This window comes from Brassica napus, chromosome C3, assembly GCF_020379485.1.
Source record: "Brassica napus cultivar Da-Ae chromosome C3, Da-Ae, whole genome shotgun sequence".
NCBI lineage: Eukaryota > Viridiplantae > Streptophyta > Magnoliopsida > Brassicales > Brassicaceae > Brassica > Brassica napus.
In genome coordinates this window covers 15,880,984-15,898,925 of record NC_063446.1, presented here as the reverse complement: position 1 = coordinate 15,898,925, position 17,942 = coordinate 15,880,984, and the positions used below count along the sequence as shown (strand labels likewise).

At 32.0% G+C, this 17,942-nt stretch overlaps 3 protein-coding genes across 3 annotated transcripts; all 3 read right to left on the bottom strand.

The window, feature by feature from the left end:
• Positions 1–3,089: 3,089 nt before the first annotated feature.
• On the bottom strand, positions 3,090–4,489 carry LOC111197891 (NDR1/HIN1-like protein 6). The gene is made up of 2 exons (XM_022698116.2): positions 3,517–4,489; positions 3,090–3,432 (listed from the first exon to the last, which is right to left on the bottom strand). Exons 1-2 carry the CDS (start codon positions 4,257–4,259, stop codon positions 3,417–3,419), a joined length of 759 nt encoding a protein of 252 aa, XP_022553837.1. The 5' UTR covers positions 4,260–4,489; the 3' UTR covers positions 3,090–3,416.
• Positions 4,490–5,158: 669 nt separating this feature from the next.
• Positions 5,159–8,431, bottom strand: LOC106429618 (G-box-binding factor 3-like). Its single transcript, XM_013870367.2, has 9 exons — positions 7,300–8,431; positions 7,130–7,213; positions 7,009–7,050; positions 6,731–6,922; positions 6,577–6,625; positions 6,340–6,512; positions 6,175–6,252; positions 5,953–6,078; positions 5,159–5,893 (listed from the first exon to the last, which is right to left on the bottom strand). Exons 1-9 carry the CDS (start codon positions 7,450–7,452, stop codon positions 5,750–5,752), a joined length of 1,041 nt encoding a protein of 346 aa, XP_013725821.2. The 5' UTR covers positions 7,453–8,431; the 3' UTR covers positions 5,159–5,749.
• Positions 8,432–14,467: 6,036 nt separating this feature from the next.
• LOC106429648 (BTB/POZ domain-containing protein At2g46260) lies at positions 14,468–16,941 on the bottom strand. The gene is made up of 5 exons (XM_013870398.3): positions 16,510–16,941; positions 16,179–16,417; positions 16,032–16,095; positions 15,532–15,811; positions 14,468–15,451 (listed from the first exon to the last, which is right to left on the bottom strand). The coding sequence occupies exons 1-5, from the start codon at positions 16,727–16,729 to the stop codon at positions 14,635–14,637; spliced, it is 1,620 nt and encodes a 539-aa protein (XP_013725852.1). The 5' UTR covers positions 16,730–16,941; the 3' UTR covers positions 14,468–14,634.
• Between the last annotated feature and the right edge of the window lie 1,001 nt (positions 16,942–17,942).

Here is a 17,942-nt window from a genome sequence, read left to right as displayed (position 1 = left end):
CGGATAGTAAAATGTTGGATCCGTCAAAGCCGGATCCGAATATCTTAATTGTGAAGTCCGGATATCCGGATCCGTAAGTTTTATTAATAAATATTTCAAAAATAGTAATATCTATATATAAAAATTAATTTTATTTAATATATTTTCATTTTTTATAATAGTATATATAAATTTTATGTAAATTTTGTAATATTATACATAGAAATAATTAAAGACATTATATATATAATTTTTAATTATTGTTAATATTTTATATATATATTAATATTATTTTTTATTTATTTTAAGGATCCGGATATTACAACTTTTAGAAGGATATCCAACACTCGGATATCCGAGAATCCCGGATCCGGATAAGGTAGTAAAATTATGGATTCGCCGGATAAGGTTCCGGATCCGAATACTTTAAAATTGTCCAGATACCCGATATGTCTCATGCCTAGTATATGGTGTGTGAGCCTATTAATAGAGAAAGGAGAAAAACAAAAGAGAAATTCGACTATCTTTATTTCTAGATCTCAAAACTGTGTTGCTGATGTTTTAGCCAAATCTGCTTTGTACTCTTCGAACTCAACCCCCATCATCTAGTTGATGGTTTGGGATTTTCTTCTTTAATTATAATATTTTCTCCTTTAATTTTAAATTAAAAATAAGGATAAAAGCTGAAAATTATTTTATATGTGCATCAAAAATATAAAACGATATAATTATAATGAAACAAAATTTTAAAAGCTAAAACGACAATTAATATGAAACCAAGGTAGTATTCGTTAGTTGTTGAAAAATAAATATAGTAATCTCAACCGCAACTTCAGTTTAAACAGAAACTACTTATTGAAAATTAGCTGACATTTTGTTTGTAAATCCAACCTGATAGCATTACCACTCTGGCACTCTTGTTTAAATTTTGCACCAAATTATTTTACAGAGTACGCTATATAAATCACCAGTTAACGCACAAACCAACAAGCCCAAATACTCCACAGCCCATTAGTGTTTTCCAAACTATGTTAATCATTATCTTAATCAAAAACTAGGATCAACGCGGGTTATTTTTCTTTTATGTTTGTTTCATCAAATTCAATACAAATAATTGCACGTTCTTACCTAATGTTAAAACTTGTTCAGAAATTTAATTGAAGCAAATTTATGTTTTATGGTTTTATTAAATTAGATGATAAGATGTAAATGTTGATTGTGTAAAGTTCAAAATTTTATTATTATCGGTTTGGTTACATTTAATTTAATCGATTTGTTTGTATTGGTGTGTTGTTTAGAGTAATCGGACTGCTATTATTATGATATGTAATATATGTAAATTTTAGTAGGATCATTTAAAACTGAGATGATGACTTTTTATTAGTAGATAAAAATAAGATTTTTTAATAAAATAGATTATTACTAAAATCTCTGGTCATTATTTTAGTGTCAATGGTATTTTTGTAAATATGGCAAATGAATGTTTTTTTCTAAATTACAACTCTAAACTAATATAATAAATATCATTATGATTAATTACAATATAATATTCTGGTTTAAAACACTGTATTACATAATATAATATATCGTATATCATATACATGATTATTAGTTTTGCAAGATGTTTACATTTTCTTCTTAAAAAAAGAGGTTTACATTTTAATTTCTTTACCAAAAAAAAGATCGTTACTTTTTGACATCTTTATTAAATACGAAATCATAATTAATATAAATAAAATATAACATGTTATAGAAATATTTGAATGAAATACGGTTGTTACTTAAGTGGAATCTCTATATAAACAAATGTCCTATATAGCAGGAGAAGCGTTTTAATGTAAAAATATTTATTTTGTTACTTAGTAGCCCACTATTTTGGTTCACAATATGTTCAAATTTTATATTAGTATATTAATTTAATAGGACATATTAATAATCTAGATTTGGTCTATGATAGACTCTTGTATAGTAGTTTTTTTTAAGTGAAGAGTAGATGACTGTCTAGTAGGCCTGGAACTTTTATCCGAGATCCGGATTCGATCCGAGATTCGATCCGGATCCGATCCGAAAATCCGGATATCCGGAGGGGCCGAATCCGGATCCGGATAGTAAAATGCTGGATCCGCCAAAGCCGGATCCGGATCCGGATATCTCGATTTTTTAGTCCGGATATCCGGATCCGTAAGTTTTATTAATAACTATTTCAAAAATAGTAATATCTATATATAAAAACTAATTTTATTTAATATATTTTCAATTTTATAATAGTATATGTAAATTTTATGTAAGTTTTGTAATTTTATACATAGAAATAATTCAAAACATTATATATTTTTTTGTTTTAAATTATTGTTAATATTTTATATATATTAATATTATTATTTTTATTTATTTTAAGGATCCAAATCCGGATCCGGATATCCGCCGGATATTACAATTTTTAGAAGGATATCCGACACCCGGATATCCGAGAACCCCGGATCCGGATAAGGATAGTAAAATTATGGATCCGCCGGATAAGGATCCGGATCCGGATACCTTAAAATTCCCCGGATACCCGATCCGTTCCAGGCCTACTGTCTAGTGGGTCAAAATTTAAAAGATTTTACACCCGATCTAAAATTTGGTTTTTACAATATGATTTCTTTCATATTATATAATACAAAGCTTATTAGAAGTTCATGAGCGTTGCAGGTATAAATGTTTGTTGCGTAGTTGTGTGCTATATAGAAAGCCTATCTATCAAAGATTCGTACATGTAAATTTGGTATTCGATCCGAACGTTATAAAGAGAACTATATCATAGAATTGTTGTGTGTGAAGTTACTTATTAATATTGCATATATCACAGTTGATAATCATATATAATAGAAATATACATTATATGATAATGTAATTGACGATTTGTTCAGCGTTAACAAAATAGGTTAACCAGATAAAGTTAAATATGAAGATGAACTTCTAGACTATAGTCATGTTTTATCTATTGTGAACAAATGAGATTGATTGACTAGTGTTTTTGAATTTGACCATTCATACGCCACAAAGGCTGAGTTATACATACCAAGATGGATGATTGGAGAACAAGCTTGCTATCTATACCCTTACTATGCTTTGTAACCAAGTTGTTGTCATTTAAAAAAATACTCATCACATTACATATGTTTTCCTCCCAAGCTCACAACCAAATATTACACCAACAAAAAATCTATCACACACGAAAATATAGCACATCACTCTCTCTATATGCTCCATCTCAATGTAGTCAAACACCCAAACATTAAATATATAAAACACGAAAATAGAATATAGTAATTTGATAAAAAAAAAAGAATATAGTAAAGGTGTATATATATATATATATATTTATCTACAATATAATTACATATATTCATACAATGTTAGATCACCACCATTTTCGAATTCTTACTTCCTCATTACTGTATATTCACCCTGCAATATTAAACACATAAAGTTTCAAACTTTGGATTTAACTAAACATTAAAAAAAAACAATCTTGATTGTTGTAAAGCTTACCATTTGAGTGTATTGAGGATGCATTTAGGTGAATCAGTATCAAGCTTGTTCAAGCTAACGCCGCCGCATCTCAAATTAACGGCGAGCATTCCGATCTTAACCCCGCCGACACCTAATCCAACTTTGGTCTTGGCCACAACATTCATAACCAAATCTTTGCTCTGAAACTTGGCCGAGAGTCTCTTAGCCAATCCTCTGTCCAGGAGCTGGTTCTTCACGGACGTCTCCACTTTCACGCTCGTCGAGTTCTTCGGACCTTGTCGGAACCCGTTAACCGTCGTCTCTCCCATCCCCGTCTCGTCGTTTCCGTTGCCAACGCTCATCTCCACGGCGGTGTTCCCGTAGTAGAAAACGAGTTTCGCGTTGGGATTCCTCATCTCCACGCGGGCCACGGCGGTGGCGGAGAGAGACGCGCCGTCGGGATCGTCGGAGAGTTTGAATCCGTCGAGGCGGAAAGAGGCGAGGCTGAAAATAGGGAGCTTTGGATCGAACCAGAGGTAGAAAACGGCGGTTCCGAATAAGAGGAGGAAGATGACGAGGACGAGAGTAATGCAGACGCAACAGCAGCAGGTACGACAACAGCTTCCGCGTTTTGGCTTTGGTCGGAAAGAAGAAGGCATTCCGGCGGTTTTTCTCATGGGTGGTGGTTGTTGCTGTGGTCTGAGAGGGGGAGGAGGGGAAGGAGTGGCCATGTTTGAATCTCTGTAACCTGGTGGTTTTTGAAGAACCGGTTTATCTGCCATTTTATTTTATTTTTATTGATTCACCTCTCTTCAACGATCTCCTCAAACCTAAATAACAGAGACGGTGAAATGTTTGATATAATCTTGAAATGGAGAAAGAGAGAGGTGATGATGATGATTGCAGAGATCCAAACTTGGTTTCTAAGAGATTTCGAGTTTTTTTGGAAGAAAGAGAGAGACTTTGTGTTCTGTGTTGTCGTGAGATGTGAGGATGAGAATTCGTTTGAAGCCGAAACTCTCGCGCGCCGATTTTTTACAATTTGGTCCCTCCTTTTCTCTTCTTACGATATTTTTACCCTTCAGTTTCTGTTCTTTTCAGATTCACCTGTTACACATGATAACATGAACTGAGTGGTATGGTATTATATTAGGTTCGACTAAATTTGATAATAATAATGATTATATGGTGGAAAACCTTTGAGTTATTAGAATCACTAAACGTACACAGTTAATTAGGAAATTTTTTTAAACTTAAATGATTTACAACAGAGCTGTTTGAGGAAGTGGATCACAAGAAGACCATTACATCGCCTGCTTTAAAGTAGCTGATGATTCTCATTTCCTTACACAGGTTTACTTGACAAAACTGCAAAGGCATGTTATGCGTTCCGTTTCTTTCCCTTGTATCTTTTGTTTGAGAGTTCTGCTTCTGCATTATATATAGTGTGTAGATAGAAGTCTTTCTAATAAGAATGTTCTTGTTACACTGACTCTTATTAAGACTTACATTACAAAGGTTCCAGTAAACTATGTTGCCATGTCTCCACTTCTCAACCATCTATGTATGAATATGCTTCATGAAATTCAGATTTCAATTTCCAAAATCAACCGGTCATATGATGTTTATCTTGTTTTGTAGTCTCGCTTAGGCTGTGCTTGGAGGTGGTCAAGATGTATAAGCTGTAACTACTACTGATTATCCTGATGGACAATTTAACGCTAAATTTTACAAGAAAGCTTGGCTTACAATAAGTGGTTTTACTATAAAAGCTGCAACAAACAATGCAATGCAAATAAACAGGTGCATTACTTTTGTGCTAAAATACACTAATTTTAAAAGATCATGGTGGGCATCTGCCCCTCCACACTCCACATAGATTCAAAAATGTTTAAAAATATTTTACATGAAACCTTCCAAAAAAAAAATAAAAAAAGCTTACGCAAAGTTAGAACACCGATCTGAGAGATCGCTCTCTCATAAAATTACATCATGTCTAAATGCATTAGAGGAAGCCATGTATAAAGAAAAACACACAACAAAACCTCTCTATATCAACCTCCCCTTTGGAGATTAGTCTTGGCTCTTCCATAAATGGTTAATCCAAAAATAAAACCCCTCTATATTAACAACTACCACAACATCAAATCATATCTCCCTCTCTTTCTATACTACCTACCAAGTTTTCTGAAAACTAGCAACACATATTTTCTTTTTTTATGTTGACAAATTAAGTATAAACCGGCACTAGAGTGTAACGATCAAACATTCGTTAGCCTGCTGCTACAGCGTCGGCTCGAGGTTTTGTATCAAGCAGTTGATGCAGTTTGCTACTAGAGTTAGACTCATTGCATCCAGATCCTGAGTTCTTATTCCCGAACACACTCTTCTCCGGTTCTGAACTTTTCAAATTATTCTGCAACCCAACAGAAAAAAAAAAACCAACCATTGGTTAGTCAATGGTAAGTAACCTACCAGCAAGGCTGCATTAGCTCCTCTTAGTTTATCAGATTTTTCATTAAGTTGGTTTAGTTCAGATCTTAACGCCATGTTCTCTGCTGTCAATGCTTCAACTTTCCGAGCGAGTTCTTCAGTCTCGGCCTTTTGAAACAAGGGCAAAAAAAAGGAAAGCTTCATCAAGCCTTTTAAACGTTTAGGTTGAGTATCACACCAAGAAAATAAGAATCTTGATAAAACCTGTTTCCTTAATCTTGATCTTTTGGCAGATTCACGATTAGACTGTTTCCTTCGCTCCCGTTTCAGTTCTCTCTCGTTCTAAAGAGAAAAAAAACCGGATGCTTGTGAGTGAAAATGGAACAAAGAAGATACGTGAAAGAGCAATGAATAAGTTACATGGGGTACCTGAAGCCAAGTTTCAGGTTGAACCATGGCTAAAGACTGTGACATGAAAGAGTTGGAATTTGCACTTACACCAGGAGAGACTATAGCTCTTTGAACCGGTTTTACACCGTCATCACCACTTGAGGGAGAGACAGAACGAAATGAGCAAGACAGAACCAAATATCTCTTCTCATCTACAATAAAGAAAAATGAATAATCCTATCGTTCACACCAAATTGTTCTCTTTGGGACACATACCTTTTGTTGGAGTTCCCTCTCGATTTCTTTTGAGTTTTGGTTCATCAGCCTAAAAACATGCAAAAAGGTCTACGTTAAATATAAATGGACTACAAGAGATTACCTCTGTCCACACAATGCATATGAAAACAAAGGGGACTACAAGAGACATTACCCCAGTCGTATTCACATCACTTCCATTAGTTGAACCTTCTGTTTCTGAGCTGTTCCATGAGCGTTTACGTTCATCAGCAGCAGTTCCTAGAGACATAGCAAGTCCATCAAATTCTTTCAGCTTCTTCATCAGTCCATTGTCTGTATTCCCAGTAGATTTAGTAGGAGTGTCCATGTTCAAAGGCGTCCCCGGCTGCCATTGACAAAGACCCCATATAACAGTGTGAGGAAAACCATTAAACAATCCACGATGAAACGAAAACTGGCTATCCCGCTTACAGTTGTTAGAGGTGGGCCCTTTTGAACTTGAGGCTGTGATCTCTGTTAAGAAACAATGAAGTAGTCAGTCACCTTGATTATGGAATAAAACGTCACCTTGAGATTGTTTTGAGTTGTTTACCATGGGGAATCCGGGATGAGCGGAAACTCCTCCTCCATGAGGGTAAACCGCTGCATAGGGTGTTCCATATGGTGACATCATATGCTAAAAATATTCAAGACCAATATAAAACACCAATGAGTTGTCTTCCAAATCTATTTGCATTGAGTCTTTGTGTTGAGTAATGATACCTGAGAATTCCACATGTAAGGAGGAGGGTGACCAGACGCAGCCAAAATTATATTGTTTGTGGAATAGTCATAAAATCTTAAGCAAACTCCTTTTAAATCAAAATTTAGATCCATGATCATAAATAAAAATTCATATATCAATTTCTTCTCCATACTTACAAATTAAACAGTATGAATCTCACCATCTAAACTAGAAAATTTAAACACCAATTTTTCTATGATACTAAATTTATAAATTTTTATGGCTCAATTTAGTCATTATTTAGTTATATGCAGGTTCCGTTTAAATTCATAATTTGGTAACTGGTATTTGACATGAGACTCTTTAGTTTTTTTGTAATAATATTTTAGAGGAGAATAAGAGAAAAAATAATTATTAATTTGTTAGCAATATGAAAATGTTAAATATTTAGAAATCACATTTGACTAGAGAAGTTAGTATAAGTATCAAACAACGATCTTAAACAAATTAAACTTTCCTTTTTGTACTTGATAACAGATCAACGTTAACAAACATAAATCTAGTTAACCTCCACTAGTTATGATCATTTAAACAAATACTTTTCAAAACAAGATTTGAATATTGGTGCGGTGACGAAACAAGATTGGTTCGAATAATTCAGAAAACACTTTTAAAAAGTTTCCGGTATTTATATTCAATTTTGTTTGTAGCATGCACATATCATATGTATTTTATAAATTGATACTAAATAAAAAGTGTCAGAGAATTTTTAGATTTAATATTGGCTACACTTAAATGAAAATAAATATTTTTGAAATCTTTCTCAACTCTTATTGATAATTGTGTTTGAGATCTAAAAAGGTATTTGAAACTAATAAATATAGATATAAATTGGAAAAACTATAAATATTGAAACAATTTGACAAAAATTAATTTTTTACATAAGTTATAGAAAGTTCATCTATACTATTAAAGCAAAATCAATTCCTAACGAGGTTCTGCCCTGGGTTTTCAAAATAATTACAATCTTCTGCTGTTGCCTATTTTCCTTTTTTTTAAATTGAAAATCGTGCATTTTAATTCACCATCATAACTAACTATTTTTAAATCCAATCACACAACATTAGAACCCAAACAGATTCGACCCAATCCCCAAAACAAAAATGGCCCAAACTAAAGTTTCAATTTCTGTACAGATCTTTTAAAATAATTGGCCATTTGGATCTTGATATTCAACATAGATATTCAACATAATTGAAGCCTATTATATTATTTGTCCTTTTCAGATATAAACCTACTGCAGTTTTTTGTATTTAATTTCATTATTAGATTAAACTTTTATAAATTCTTAGTTTGAATAAAAATTAAATATGTATAACTAAAAAAATTATTATTTAATGATTTTTCAATATATTAGTTTATGATAATTAAAAATATATACAATAAACTTTAAAATATATAAACACTACATAATTAGTATTATTTATTAGAAATATAACACTTTTTGAATCCATTCTAAATTTCATTCCTATTTTGTACACATAAACAATCATTTCAAACAGAATAAATACAAAGAGTACATAGACAATAGGCACATTTTTAAATTTATTATAAATTATAAATTCAAGGAAAAAAATTCTACTTTACAAATATTTATCATTTTCAAATAAAATTTAAATAGAAAACGATTCTGCGCTTTGAAAGCGCGGGTCAAAATCTAGTTACTTTAATTATAGACTAATATATATGTGTTCTCCTGTGTGAGTGTATGTACAATCTAAATTGGAAACACAATAAATTGAAAGACTTGATTAAAATTAATATCTTCAACATAAGTTAAAGAAAATTTATTACTTCAATTAGTGACTAATATATATATGTATGTGAGTGTATGAGTATGTATATGTAAACAAACATACCCATATATTGTCAATATATCTAGTTTCTTAAGCACTCAAATTCAGAAAAAGGTAAATATAGTTTTATTTATGTTAACTATCATAAGAAAACTTAAAGTTTTCACTTAAGAAGACACAACAAGTCTTATTGCAAAACACTTGTGATCTGAACATTTATTTTAATTATTTTTATTGCTTTAATGTTATTGAAGGATATCTCAAAAAGTGGTTTCATCTTCCATGAGAATAACTAATGCCAATCAATAAGTTTTCGCTCATCCACTCATTTCATTGACACTCTTCCTTTTACCCATGATTTTAAGTAATTTATTTTTCATTCAGAGTGATAATGTCTCAAAAGAAGATTTTTATTTGAATAGAAACATTTCTATGAAGTTTTAAATTAATTAAAATAAAACTATTTTATTAATTTTGTATAGTTAATTTTTCATTCTAGATATAGAAAACTGATAGTGGTGTGTTCTTCTCAATGTGTTTTTTGAATGAATAAGACAAAAGAGATTATGTACCATGGGATGTAGTGGTACACCAGAATGCATTACTAGTTGTATATTTATAGGTTTTTGTCGACGAAATCAATTTGGTCAATCTTTTTGTTGATGTTACTCGAAGTTTAAATCTTCAAATTACTGTCCTATATCTAATCTTGTTGATTAATAATTGTTTTTGAAATTCTACATGTACTCAATATATATAATAAAGAAATAAATTTCAATATTTTGTTATATGTTGATAAAACTTTTACTCATAATGTAATGTAAAAAATAACAAGGAATTGAACATAATCAAAAATTAATATATTGCTATCAAATATTAATCTCTTAACAGTTACTTACACTATGAACATTGGCCTTAAAAATCAATACCATAATTTCTACTTTTTACACTTCACATCATCATCTCTCTCTCTTCGACCTAACAATTCAACATTCATTCATTTTTTATATTGTACAATAGTTTTGTTTAATAAAAATCAACACTATATCCTATTTTTTATTGTTAACAGTTCTCAATTAGTTTAATTAAAATAGTTTAAAATAAAATAAAAATATTTAAATTACATTTTTACAAATATCAAAAATAAAAAATATGAATATCATTAAATATATTTTTTAAATTATATAATTAAAAAGTTTTACAGAAAGAGTGATTTTGAAATTGATAGTTGTTGGGATTTGGATAGTTAAAGGGGTAATTTGTAGAATTTTGGGTACTAGACGAATTATTGTTAGGATCCATTTTGGTAAAAAGATGGTTATGGTCCTTATGGATATAATCAAGAGTTTAAAGATAAAGTGATAGAAAATTATACTCTTTCTGTTTCAAAATACATGAAGGTTTAGGATTGTGCATAGCTATTACGAAATTTGTTTTTATCTTAAAAATATCATTAAAATATAAATTAAAAGTTATTCGATAAACTACAAAATATCATTGGTTACACATTTTTTGATAAAGTTAAAAAGTACATTGATATATGAAAACATCTTCTATTTTGAACATAAAAAAACCCCTAAAATATCATCTATTTAGAAACGGAGGGAGTAGTAGAAATTGAAGTTTTTTTTTATCCAAATCAAATGAACCAAATCTTTATTTATAGAGTAGAACAAATTATGAATCTTGATGTATAAATTTTGTTTTTTTTATAAATTTATTTAGTTGTAGATAATTGTTGTTGAATTATTGAGATAAGAAAAAATACATAATCTACAAAATCCAAAAGAGAGAGACACATATTAAAAATGGGTCTCACTTGGTGTTTATTCAACCGGTTGAATCCAAATAGACATTCAACAGTCCCACTATTTTGCCTCTTGTTTTTTCAACTGTTGAAAAAACTTATTTAACAGCTCCAATGTGTGTAGCCTTACGCCCATGAACAGTGTATATCACCAACAAAATTAGCACGCAATCAGTTTGTTCAAATCTTCAATCCAATTCCTCCACACGCCTAATTAATTATTCTTTCTCTCCAAGTATAACACAAACTTCCTTTGTTGATTTCAGTTCCGAGTTCCTTATTTTTTGGACATACAATAAGATAACCTATTAAACTAATACATACATTCCTAAACGGTTAGGAAAATGTAAATCAGGAATCCATAATTTAATAAATAACAGTTATATACGAGCATTGCATTTAACTATCCAAATTAAATTGTTTGTAGAATAGTTACAAAATTTTGAGCAAACTCCTTTTAAATCAAAATTTAGATCCAAGATCATAAATAAACAATCATATATCAATGTACAGTTTTTGATAAAGTTAAAAAGTACATTGATATATGAAAACATCTTCTATTTTGAAACATCAAAAACTTCCTAAAACATCATCTATTTAGAAACAGAGGGAGTAGTAGAAATTGAAGTTTTTTTTATCCAAATCAAATGAACCAAGTCTTTATTTATAGAGTAGAAAAAATTATGAATTTTGATATATATATATTTTTTTAAATAAATTTATTTAGTTGTAGATAATTGTTGTTGAATTATTGAAGTATGAAAAAAATACATAATCTACAAAATCCAATAAGAGAGAGACACATATTAAAAATGGGTCCCACTTGGTGTTTATTCAACGGTTGAAAGAATTCAACCTGTTGAATCCAAATAAGCAGTCAATAGTCCCACTATTTTGCCTCTTGTTTTTCAACTGTTGATAAAAATCATTCAACAACTCCAATGTGCGTAGCCTTACGCCCATGAACAGTGTATATCACCAACAAAACTAGCACGCAATCAGTTTGTTCAAATCTTCAATTCAATTCCTCCACACACCTAATTAATTATTCTTTCTCTCCAAGTGTAACACACACTTTTTTGATGATTTCACTTCCGAGTTCCTTATTTTTTGGACATACAATTAGATAACCTATTAAACTAATACATATATTCCTAAACAGTTAGGAAAATGTAAATCAGGAATCCATAATTTAATAAATAACAGTTATATACGAGCATTGCATTTAACTATCCAAATTAAATTGTTTGTGGAATAGTTACAAAATCTTGAGCAAACTGCTTTTAAATCAAAATTTAGATCCATGATCATAAATAAACATTCATGTATCAATTTATTTTCCGTACTTACAAATTAAAAAGTATGAATCTCACCATATAAACTAGAAAATTTAAACACTAACTATTCTCTGATACTAAATTTATTAATTTATATGGCTCATTTTAGTCATTGTTTAGTTATATGTCGGTTACGTTTAAGATCATAACTTGGTAACTGGTATTTGAAATGAGACTCTTTAGTCTTTTGTAATAATATTTTAGAGGAGAATAAGGGAAAAAATAATTATTAATTTGTTAACAATATGAAAATGTTAAATATTTGGAAATGACATTTGATTAGAAAAGTTAGTATAAGAATCAAACAACAATCTCAAACAAATTAAACTTTCAATTTTGTACTTGATAACAGATCATCGTTAACAAAAATAAATCTAGTTAATCTCCACTACTTATGATCATTTAAACAAATACTTTTCAAAACAAGATTAGAAAATTGGTGCAATATTGGTTTGAATAATTCAGAAAATACTTATAAAAAGTTTTAGGTATTTATATTCAATTTTTTGTAGCACATATCAAATGTATTTTTATCTTTAATATTGACTACACTTAAATGAAAATAAATAATTATTAAATCTTTCTTAACTCTTACTGATAATTGTGTTTGAGATATAAAAAAAGGTATTTGAAACTAACAAATATATATATAAATTGACAAACTATAAATATTGAAACAATTTGACAAAAATTAATTTTTTTACATAAAGTATAGAAAGTTCATTACTTTAATTATAGACCAATATATATGTGTTCGCCTGTGTGGGGTGGGGGGGGGGGGGGGGGCAAATTGAAACACTTGACTAAAATTAATACCTTCACATAAGTTGAAGAAAATGTATTACTTCAACTATTGACCAACATATATGATGTGAGTGTGTGAGTATGTATATATAAGCAACAACACCCATATATTATCAATATATCTAGTATCTTAAGCACTATAATTCAGAAAAAAGGTAAATATAGTTTTATTTATGTTAACTATCATAAGAAATCTTAAATAATTTCACTTAAGAAGACACAACATGTTTTATTGCAAAACACTTGTAATCTGAGCATATATTTTAATTATTTTTATTGCTTTAATGTTATTGAAAGATATCTCTAAAAGTGGTTTCATCTTTCGGGAGAGTAACTAATGGCAATCAATAAGTTTTCGTCTCATCGACTAATTTCAGTGAAGATGCTTGTACTCTTCTTTTTACCCGTGATTTTAAGTAATTTATTTTTCATTCAGAGTGATAATGTCTCAAATAAATATTTTTTATTTCAATAGAAACATTTTTATGAAGTTTTTAAGTTAATTAAAATAAAACTACTTTATTAATTTTGTATAGTTAATTTTTCATTCTAGATATACAAAACTGATAGCCGTTTGTTCTTCTCAATATGTTTTTTGATTGAATATGACAAAATAGTTTATACACCATGGAATGTAGTGGTACACTAGAATGCATTACCAGATGCATATCTATAGGTTACAAAAGTGGAGTTTGTCGACGAAATCAATTTGGTCAATCTTTCTGTTGTTGTTATTCAAAGTCTAAATCTTCAAATTACTTTCCTATAACTAATTATGTTGATTAATAATTGTTTTGAAATTCTATATGTACTCAATATATATAATAAAAATATATAATAAAGAAAAAAATTACAATCTTAAGTCCTAATCGAGGCTTTGGGCGGCTGCCGTGAACGGGGGTGGATGAGATCTCGCCACGGCGATTGATTATCTCCGGTATTAGAGTCCCATAAGCTCTTTACGGTGAAGAGGTTCGGAACGACGGAGTTCCGGTGTGGCCGGTTTGATCCGAAGGTTGGATCTCCGGTAAGGACGAGAAGCGGGTGTGATGCGATGATCTCGCGACACGTGATCCTCGACGTCGAGGATGTTAACACGTGTCCACGCGACAAAAAAACTGATCTACGAGGCGGCCGCGCTTCGCTCCCATGTAGTGTCTAGGGTTTTTCAAGGTGGGCCGCTGGAAATGGGCCCAATTGTGTAACGAGTTTTAGCCCGGTAGGTTTAGTTTGCTTATATTGTAATCTGTTTCTGGGCTGGGCCGTTTCTATAAATTAAAAAACTATTAGACGGGAAAAAAAAAAGTACTAATCTCAGATACTGACGGACAATTTATATTTTCAGTTAACTAAAGGCTCAAAATCTAGGACTCGTAGGTTGAAAATAGTTGATACGTGTAAATAGAAAAAGTTAAATTCCATTCAAATTTACAGCGTTCGTACTCTATTGAAAACCTTGCATTTTTGCTTCTCCCTAGACAAATTACACAACACACTCATGGTTAGAGCTGCTACATCAAGAGATAATGCAGCTTATATATGGAGAAAGAGGAGAGGGAAACTGATCAGTTAAGTTCTGTTGATGGTGAGCTCAGCTCGGAGATGGAGAACGCCGTTGATGAAGTACTGACTGTCCTCTGCGATAAACGAAGTCCAAGGAATCGCAAAAAGGTTTCTATAACCAACCGCTTTCCCACCGGTGAACGTGTAGTTTCCTTTGTATTTGCTCGAGTAATCCTGCGAAGGTTTCTGTCTAGCTGCGAACTCATAGTCCACACCGAAACTCACAGCTCCTTTCTCTTGCATCCCAAGGAAAAGACCAAAGCAGTGAAACGAGCTTTGCTGGTCCATGTTGCAGTGCGCCGAGAGGAAGAAGCCCTGACCTCCCAAATGAAAAGCCTGAGAATAGACTCTCCCCGAAGGGAACAGTCCTGCGCATTCCTCTCGCTTCAAGTCTAGGTACACTACACATTGCGGACGAGGAAGCTCGAACTCCACAACTTTTACGGGTCTGTATTTGTAAGCCCTCTCTATGAAACGGCGGTTCGTGGAGTCTGATCCTTCAGCGGATAGAATGCGTTGCCTATGCGGGGCTTCTGCTTTGAAGAAGAGCGCTTCTAGAACCTGCTTTGATGCTACTTCATGCTCGAAGTCACTGCACGTTAGTACCTTTTTGAGTTTTCTGCACGTCATGTATGGGAAGCGGATGCAGAGCGCAAGGCGTGAACCGAGAATCTCTCTACGGTCTTCCAATGAACTGTACTGCCCCCTTGCCCATTTCAACACAAAATCATAAACAGCGTCCTCAGAAGCAATTTGGAGATCATCGCTCGATAGTATCGCCTCTATTCCAGCCAACGGCAAGGCCATAACCTCTTCTTGATACCTGTACAAGAATGGTAACACGTGAATATCTCATCTAATAGTTACAACATTCGATTACATGCATATGGGGTCTGTGCTCACTTGGTAATATCCTTGTAACGCGAGGCAAGGAACTGCTTGGCCGCATCAGTTAGAGGTTGGACCGCTTCAGCCATTAAAACAGTGGAGGGAAGGTCGAGATAGAGCAAAGCGGAATCAGGGGTCATAGGCATGCTGCGGAGAAGTCTGCTGCAATACCTCATGCAGGATGCAACCTCAAACTTGTCGGCAGCCATAAGCACATCTAATAAAGCAGGTGCTGTTGTGACAGTTAGAGAGCTGCTATACATAAAGTTTAAAAGCTCCATCAAAGCACCTTCCTCTGCCAAAACACACAAAAACAGCGCATGAAAAATCAACAATGTGAGATCTCTTAACACTAACCACGTTTCATGAATACGAAATAAACACATGTGGAAACCAAAATCAGTAACTGAGTTAATACCAAAAGGAACAAAATAATCAAAAACAATAAGAAAACTAGCTAGCAGAGAACTGGAGGAGATTGACAAAGGCAAAAGCTTGACGTGAAATTGCGGTACCTTGTGCACTAATTCTAAGGGTTACATGTCTTTGTTCTGATTCCCTCATGCCATTGGAGAACAGCTACGACAAGAAGCAAAAGACAATGTTATCCTATGTATGAGCAAACAATAAGGATACAGAAAAGAAAAATAGTTAAAAGTAACCTTGTAGAAAAAGGGGCTTTTAGCAGCCAAGATGGGAGAACTAATATGAAGTTCCTTAACATTAACAACAGCGGAATGGTCCATTCCCCAGTTTGGTTCACTAGACGCATCATCATCATCATCACCTGATAGAGCCTCTTCCACCATTGCCTCTCCTTCTTCGTCACCACCAGGACAATCATCCATATCAGGTTGGTTGTTGTCGGTTATAATCTGCTCTTCAGGACACGCCACAATGTCTGAAACCAACCGTAACAAAACATATTATTGATTACGAAAATTATTCAATCGATTTCATATTTCTTCATAAAGGTGAAAACTTTTTAGGTACCCTTATTTTTATCATCTCTTGTCCTCTTGCGATGGCGAGCCCAATCGGCGATACTCGTGCAGCAACCTTCACCCAGGATCTCGATTCGGAGCAAGCGGTCGGAGAAGTTGCTGTCGTTGAAAGCGAAGCCGAAATCAGCGCCGGGTGACGAGTCGCGCCGAGACAAAATGGAATCCATGTCCGTCGACGTCTTAGAGTCAAATAGATCCGAACCTCTCATCTTCCTTTTTCCAAACCACCCTCTCTATCCGGCGAATACCCAGCAGATGAATCTGGAGAAAGGGGTCGAATTCGGAATTTGATTTTCGAGGAACAAACCCTAGAAATGCTTTTTCTTTTCTTTTTTTTAATTTCAAAAGTTTCGAGAGGTGAGAGAGAGAGAGAGCTAGCTGGTCCAAATTGGAAACAGAACGTTGAATGGCTATGCTTACAGGTCGGTTACCAATGAATTAGATAAAAGGCTAATTAAAGAAAAAGGAGTTGCTTTCTGTTTCTGTTCGTTTATTAGACCATATCCCATGTACTAATTTCCTTTAAAAGTTTAAAGAGATTTCTATTATAGAGGTGAAAATGTTCTAATGTATGTTTTTATAATAGAATTTCTCTATTTTAAAAAAAAAACATATAATAAAGTGATTTTTTGCCTCTATATTTAGAGATGAAAATAACATATCTCTATATTTTCCTTTATAAATAGAAGATCTCTATTGTAAAGGTATACATTGAAGCATTTTCACTTCTATAATAAAATTTTTCTATTTTAAGAAAAAATATAAAGATAGAAATAGAGGTGGTTGGAGATGATCTTAGTGGCCCATTTAGATTAGTAGTATTGGTTCATGGATTTTATAAAATTTTAGGATTTTGCCAAATCTTCCCTTATTAATGGATAAAGTATTTATAAAAGGTTTTATAAATCCTCTCTTATTGGAAATAGCATTTACAAAAACTTTATTAAATCACTATTTATTAAAAAATATGGATTTCATCGATAAGATTCATAAAAAGTTATTTTAAATTATTAAAAACTATCATTTACTCATCAAATCCATTAGAAAATAATATCACCTAAAGAAATGGAATTTAAAAAAGAAATGTCACTTTATATTTGTGCACACAGATTAAAAAAATATTTAATTTTTCATATTTTCTAAATAAAAACATCATTATCCATACATATAACCATATTTCAACCAATAGAAAAATGAACTGAAAAATAAAGTTAATAAATCTATTCTATTAAAACAGCAGTGTGACCCATTGATAACAAGTTATGTCCAATTGATTTTTTTTATAACTGTATCTACTTTAATTAAATCAATAACACGTTCTCTTTGTATAATAAGCAGTTACGTTTTCTTCCAATACAAAGAAAGAGTTTTTGTCGGTTACGTTTATGATTTTAAAATTGAGCCATGGGTCTCGATTTTGTT